This window comes from Medicago truncatula, chromosome 4 (assembly GCF_003473485.1).
Source record: "Medicago truncatula cultivar Jemalong A17 chromosome 4, MtrunA17r5.0-ANR, whole genome shotgun sequence".
Classification (NCBI taxonomy): domain Eukaryota; kingdom Viridiplantae; phylum Streptophyta; class Magnoliopsida; order Fabales; family Fabaceae; genus Medicago; species Medicago truncatula.
The window spans coordinates 62,100,824-62,108,568 of record NC_053045.1 but is presented as its reverse complement, the minus strand read 5'-3'; the positions used below and the strand labels follow the sequence as shown (position 1 = coordinate 62,108,568).

The 7,745-nt window shown below is 34.2% G+C and overlaps 1 protein-coding gene across 1 annotated transcript; it reads right to left on the bottom strand.

Annotated features, from left to right (window-relative positions):
* Positions 1-6,350, bottom strand: LOC11428390 (E3 ubiquitin-protein ligase XBAT32). The gene is made up of 11 exons (XM_003610189.4): positions 5,770-6,350; positions 5,130-5,671; positions 4,980-5,039; positions 4,505-4,576; positions 4,230-4,399; positions 3,982-4,142; positions 3,110-3,168; positions 2,937-2,983; positions 2,508-2,648; positions 1,704-1,795; positions 1-752 (listed from the first exon to the last, which is right to left on the bottom strand). The coding sequence occupies exons 2-11, from the start codon at positions 5,322-5,324 to the stop codon at positions 220-222; spliced, it is 1,530 nt and encodes a 509-aa protein (XP_003610237.2). The 5' UTR covers positions 5,325-5,671; positions 5,770-6,350; the 3' UTR covers positions 1-219.
* Positions 6,351-7,745: the final 1,395 nt, after the last annotated feature.

Below are 7,745 nucleotides of genomic sequence, written 5' to 3'. Positions count from 1 at the left end.
TGAACATGAAACAAAAAAGACTATTATAATGTTGCCAAAACAAAAGAATGCTTGTTCATCAATTGTGATGTTATTCACAAGCTAATAATGTGGCAACAGTTGATGATATTTAAAATCCATCATGTATATATAACTTAGAATTTCTTATATTTTGCTTTAATATTGTTGTAAAGGTAAAAGGAATGGCATAAAAAGAACCAAAAAGGAATAATTAATTAATCAGCATCCACTTCCTGTAGAAACGGATTGATTGAAAGAACAAAACCAAGATGATTTCCTTCTCTCAGTTTGAGAACTTGATCTTCCAAAACCAGAACCAGAACATCTTGTCAAATGGTTCCTTCTACTAGCACTTGTGCAAGGAACCAATGAAGGAGTAACATCAGCTCCCAAACAAAGACTAGAGTTGAGTCTGAATGAAGAGAATTGACAACTCAAAGAACGAAATCTTCTTGAAGGGGAAGAAAATTTGGATCCACGTGAAGTTATTGGTTTGCAAAATGGTGTCGTCATGTCTGTGGAATCACCAAGAACTTCACTTGAACACGTGCAAAATGTTAAGGACAAGTTTGTTGTTGACCTTTGCATTACTTTTGGTAGTGGTCTTGTGTCTGGAAGCTTAACAAATGAGACTATACTGTGGCGACATAGAGGACAAGCTATTGAACCTGGGGGACCATTTGTTCTTGTTGAAGTTGAGTTTGTGGAACAAAGGTACAAGGCACACTGTGTACAGAATTCATGATCACAACCTACATCATCAATTTATCATATGCATTAGTCCACATAAATAGTAATTTCCGATAACAATAATTTCCGATGTCATAGGTCTATGGGGTGTCAGATTAACAATATTGGTTTAGTGTTTGAGTTGACAACGTATATGACAAAATCGCGCTGTAACTTAGCTGCACTTAGTTTCAACAAAATCACATTGTCATGGTGAATTCATCAAACTCAGCGTCAATCCAAACATGCATTGAATGATTGTTTTTATTTTCTATTTCTACTAGAGTATTTTGGGTTCTAATGTGTGGCATAATTTTGCCAATAAAATACAAAGAGGTAGATGACAAAATATGGGTGTAAAAATCATAAACCAGATAGAGGTTGAAGAGAAAAGACATCAAAATCTAAAATGAAATAAATGGAAGAGAAAAAGATCACATGGATTTGACACCAAACACGTTCATGGAAAATAAAAACTGAGCAATGTCTGGTGGTGAGAAAGGGATATGACCGTGCAATAACTCCATATAGAAACACTTGCAAAATACGTTTCTCTATGGCTCTATTCCTTTACCATTGATTCAAAGGTTGTCATTACCAACATAGAAGCATAGTTATGTTTTTTCCCTTTGTTTTTGGTGTGTGAACATGTGCTGTCACCATTACTTTTTAATTATTTGCTCTTATTATTTGACAGGATCATACCATTTGTAGAAAACATATCCAAGCCTGACCAATTACTTAATATATGTAAATAAATATATCAGTCAAAATGAAATGACTAGATATTGTAAATAGAATATTTAGATTTTTGAGAATATCTACTTTGAATGTATTTTCTGGTAATGAGACCAAGCTTCCTTGACATTGCAATTGTTGCACATAAAAAGTTTAAGCATCTTAAAAGTCCAGATCATTTTTCCATGTAAAACCATCTATATCAGTATTGAGTGTAAATTAAAAGATTGTTATACCTTCTACAGCGACCATACATTTTCTTTCCAAACAAACTGCACATGGATCTAAGCATATAGGTGCTAATTCACTTGTCCTCCAGCCACATTCTCTGTTAGGAATTGATAACAACATAAGCAAGAAGAGGGAAAGATCAATAATAGTAACCTTTGGAATACATAAAATTTGAACAAATATGTACTGAGTTCACTCATTATTGTGATAATCTAATAGATTGATTTGAACAAATATAACCTTATTTGGTTAAACTATAAATGAAATGAAAAGATCAAAGCACTTTCAATGAAGCTGATGACACAGAAATTAAATATGTAATTAATGAACCTTAAAATGACTAAACTCATCTAGTTAGCAACAAATAATTTGTTTGCCTTTGCGCTAGGGATCTCTCCAAACCAAAGTATTGGCAAAACCTATATTGAAGATCTCTAACTCAACCAAATATGCACATAATCACATGACAAACAACCACATAAGCATAAATTTGAGTAAATTTTTCGTGGTATCATAGAATTTTATTCGGAACTCTTTGATAATCATGCTTGTCACCGCATTCAAAGTATAATCAGTTAAATCCACCTGCTGGCTGCTAGTTGACTTGAAATCAGAGCAGAGTCAATAAATTCATGGAAATAAATGTCCTTGTTAAAATCAAATGATGCTAATTTCTATTAAAACAATTTTTCACATGGTTTTCCCATAAAGACCAAAGCTGCTGTCAACCAATATCAATCTTGAAAGGTTATTGATTGTTATGAAGAAATTGGTTGAATTTTGAGAGGATGGCTCTGAAAGACACATACCTAGCAATTTTTACAATGCTCATAAGTGGAAGAGATATATATGGCGAAGGAAGAACTTGTAAATTTTCGGCTGGAGGTTCTTTTAAGGTGTCCTCAAGCCAACTTCTATGCCATGAACGAGCAACCATCAAGGGAGTCCATCTTCAAAACAAAATCAATAGAGTAAACAAAACAATTTGAAATCCATTTAAGATACATAGTGCTTGAGACAATACAAATCTATGTTTGCTTCATGCAAGTACAACAAAGTTCCATACATAAACTTATAAAATTGTACATATTTCCAATACGATAGATACTGAATCTCGTAGTAAGTTAAAAACAAGGGGTAAAGGTTATTAAATTTCCTATGATCTAAATAGATCATAATATTTATATCTTTAACATGCCAAGCTGTAAATAAGGTAAGTACTATGTATTTATACATACCCATTTGCATTCTCAGCTGTCAGACTAGCACCCTTGGCAATCAATAGCTGAAGATAATACACAATAAAAAATTAATGTATATTCAATCTGAAGAGCAGCAATATATTTTCAGTTCCAAAATTATATTTTTATCCTAAAATGAAACAGTCTTCTAAAGGAAAATAGAAACACACTTGACAACATTGTGCATTTCCACCACAAGCTGCATAATGGAGTGGAGTGCTCCCAGAACCTGTAAATAAAAATAGATAGCAGTTAGTGGAGATCAAACTAATTAAATTAGGGGTCCACTTTAAACATGTGGCATTTTCTCTTATGTAGTACAAGGGAAAAAAAATTAGTTCAAATCCTCTCCTAATTGAATTCAATAAATGTTTACTGAGAGCTATACTGCTAAGATTTAGAAGTAAATGAAAGAGGGATAAAAACCCACTTAGACACCAAGGATGTGCTTAGTAAACCTTCGACAAGAGGAAAACAGTGCAATGTGTAGAATGTAGATAATGGAATATGATGGAAAGGTTTTTAGTATTAGTTCATTGTTCTTCAAGCTCATGCTAAATGACGATAAATCAACAGTTTTGGTTTAGAATATAGTAAATGTTTAGATTGGGATGTGAGATTGGCAGAATCACTGAGGGCTACCACGATTTTAACAAACGTACACTTTGAAGCTTCAATAAAATCACCGTGCCAGCGTGATTTGGTCAAACTCAACGCCAATCCAAACCTGAGTTACAGTTAAATTTCTACCACTGCAAATTTTGACGTGCTAAGCCATTGTAAAGTAAGTTTGGTTATCAAGTTCAACTATGCACTTCCTAAAATTTCTCTATAAACCAAATGTTGAACAATATTGATGAGAAATGGCAAGGGTGTGTAGGTTTGGTTACAATACCAATTATGCATGTTTCCAAAAGAAAAATAAAGAAGCACACATGGATATGGAAACAATCGACAGATAGGAGGAATATAAATGCCGACTTTCCAAAGCAAGTATTTGACATCACTTAATCACATGAACTAGGAGATGATAAATAATTACCAATTAAATCAATAGTAGTTCCATCCTCTGCGGTAACCTCGGACACAGAAGCTCCCAAGTCCAAGAGCAACTGCACACTTTCAACATGGCCATTCAATGCTGCCATATGCAGCGCAGTGATGCCTCCATCAGAAGTTTTGTTAATTACCTCGCAAACACCACTTTGTATGCAACCATTCAAAGACAGAATTAACTTACTGCAACAGTTTATAATGGATGACAACAATAGAACTTCTGAGTGAGAGTACCTTTGATCAAATTCTGAGATTGATATCTGATCACCTGCCTGTAATATATCCCAAAAGTTAGGGATGCTTGGTATATAGTCTGTAAGGATTAGCCGAATGCACCGAGTGTGGCCATTTAAAGCAGCCAAATGGAGGGCAGTACCTCCATTCAGGTAATCCGTTTTATGAATCTGCAGTCCAATTTAACAAGCAATATTTCATACAACTCATTCTACCAATAATTTATCACATTGTTAATAAAATAGCACAAAATCGGTTTGCAGTAATGATCTTACATTAGCTTTAAAAATAATCAGGGTCTGAACCACCTCCCAATGACCATGTTGGCAGGCTTGCATCAATGCAGTCTGTTAATGATATTAACTGTAAAGTAAGTAAAAGAAGTTTCCCTCTCCGTAAACGAAAGAAACATGGCGCTATTCATACCCAAAACAACAAAAGTTACAGTTTTAGACAATTAGCAGAAGATTGTGTGCCAGATCAATGTTTTCAAAGGCAAATCGCAGAGAATAGGGGTTTGTTTGAATTCCACTATGCTACAGCACCAGTGAAGGCACAATTTGAAAACAATTTGTACTAATTGCATCGCAGAACAATAGCAGTTTGTCCAAACTCCGTCAATCTGTGGTGCTATAGCTTCTATTTGACATCGCTATGCTAGATTGAGCTATAACTTTGCATTGATGCGACAACAGATATAGTCAACTATATTAAGGAAAAGAACATTGAAACAAATTAATATTGGATTACCTGACCACGATAATTCCTGAGATTAATATCAACACCAGACTCAAGCAAGAGATACACTATCTACAATGCAAAACACAACAGATATGTTAAAGACTAATTGAGAAAAACACGATATAAGAAAATGAGGTGCATTGAATTGTAATTATATACCTCATGGTGGCCATGAGCTGCAGAGTAATGCAAAGGAGAATTACGAACTCCAAAAGTCGAATACCTTGCAAGACGTGGATTATATTCCAACAAGGCCTTAGCCTCTTGAACATCACCATCTCTTGCTGCAGAAACTAGTCTCTCCCCAGATGCAGAACATCCAAAAGAATTCCCAACCAGGCTTAGAAATTTCATGTTCCTCAATAATTATTAATCAACACAACAATTAACTATAATCAAGAAATTGGAATCAGGGCCAAGGTTCCTTCACACACAGCCTTATTAAAAAAAAAAAAAATCCCAAATTTCACTCTTTGACAAAATTCTCTGACGTGAAATCTTCAAACCTTAATCAATTCAAAATGTTTATATATACAATCATTCACTCATTTATTCAATCCACCAAACGAACAACAAATCAATAAGATTTCTCTAACATCAAAAGAAATTGGTTGCAACTGTCAAAACCACCCTCACAGGATTCTTGAGGTTTTCTCCACAAACCTTAAACCAAGGCAACAGTAGAATTCCTGTGTCTCAAACTGCTCATTAAATATTAAAAAACCAATCATTAACATATTTTAAACAAAAAAAGTAAACCAAATAAAAAAGACACAATTTTCAAAGCAAATCTTTGTACCTTAAAGAAGAATCCACAATTCACGAAGCGGATATCGTGTTCCTGACATCAAAATGTGAATATTCCTTTTAAAGAATGAAAAAGCACCCAATTTTCCTATTTCCTAATACAACATTTACAATCATACCAAAAATGAATAAGAAATCAAAAAATTCCCTTCATAGACAAAGATTTTCTTCCATTTTCTGGTTAGTAGGAGAAGATTGATGAAATGAAATTCAAACCACCACCTTCTCCTCCATTAACCGAAGGGAAGCAAAAAAAATAAAAAATAAAATACAACGAGGATAGAGATTTTGCTAAAAAAAAAGTGAAATTGCTAAAAATAAGGAGATGAATAATTTATATCCGAAAAAGGTGGCAGATTGTATTGGAAAAGAGGAAGGTGAGAGGTTCGTTCTTGTTTGATCACAAACAAGTAGTACTAGCGGCAAAAACAACGAGGGAGAGAGAGAAAGAAAAGGTTAATATTTTGTTGTGAGCATGATTGATTGGAATGGATGTTATTAAAAGAGAGTCAACATAACATGCTAGTTGTATTGTTTCTTTCTGTGTCCCCTCTGTTTACGGAAGAGAAATTCATTCCATATATAATCACCGAACATACACCTCGAGGCCTTCAATCTAGGCCTAGCTTAGGGGTCAAAATCCTACTAGCACTCAATAATAAGAGTAGAGTTGTCAAAACGGGCGGACCGGTTTAGGGTCGGGTCTAACGGGCTTCGGGCTTTAGTAGGCCGGGTCAAAAAGTCTGGTTGAAATATACTATCCGAACCCGGCCCTACACGGGCTGCGGGTTAAACAGGTCGGCCCGTATTAAAAATTATATTTTTTTATCTTAAAAAAATACTATAAAACACTGTTATAATTTTTTTTATAAATAATATTTTTAATATGTTTAAATAATGTCTAGCACAAAAATAAATTGTAAATATTTTTCGTACAAACGTGGTAAACTAAAACGACGAGGAAAATTATTTTAAATGAATTAGATACGTTATGGTTATAGATATTTATATATTCGATCTTTAAAACTATAAATAACGAAACAAATAAATATAATTTTATATTACATTTATATTTGTGTTAATTCATTGAATTTTCACTTTGTTTTTTACTTTGATAATCAACTAAGTAAAGAATTATTTGAAAAATATATATAATTTATAGGATTTTTTTTTATTATGCGGGCTAACGGGCTACCCATGGCCCGTTCGGGCTAGCCCTAACGGGTACCGGATTTTTAAGGGCCGGGCTAAAAAGCCCTATTAAAATTCGGGCTCAATATTTTAGGCCCAAGCCCTATATTTTTTCGGGCTAAACGGACCGGCCCATACGGCCCGGCCCGTTTTGATAGCTCTAAATAAGAGCAGTGCAATCTTCATTTTGCGACTCCGAAATAAATCATCAAATTAGTCCATATCTTTCTTAATTATTTTTTGTCCATGTTTATTCTCGCGTTTGGTTGGACGAGGCCGTACGTTAGCCAAGAAGCTTATATGTATAGCTTCTTAAAACTGTGCTGCCTCGAGACGCGGTAATTAGATATTGGAGGCACAATCAAGCATGTGCTTAATTTAATCTTTAACTTTATTAATATTTTGGTTTAATAACAATTTTAGCCTCCTAACTTTTCTAAAGTTGCGATTTTGGTCCCCTAAGAAAAAAACTATAAAATCTCCCCCTAAGTTTTGCATTTGTGACAGTTTTGACCCTCAAGGTCAATTTTGACTCGGTCTACGTTGATGTGACACCCTAAGTGAGATGTCACGTGTTATTTATTTATTTTTTACCAAAAATTGATCTTGGGGGCCAAAACTGCTACAGTTGCAAAACTTAGGGGACGGTTTTGTAATTTTTTTCTTAAGGGGTCAAAATCACAACTTCGTGAAAGTTAGGGGGCGAGAACTACTATTAAGCCTAATATTTTAAGGTCTTGTTATCTTGTGCCCTTAAGCACAAGTTAAGGAATCCAA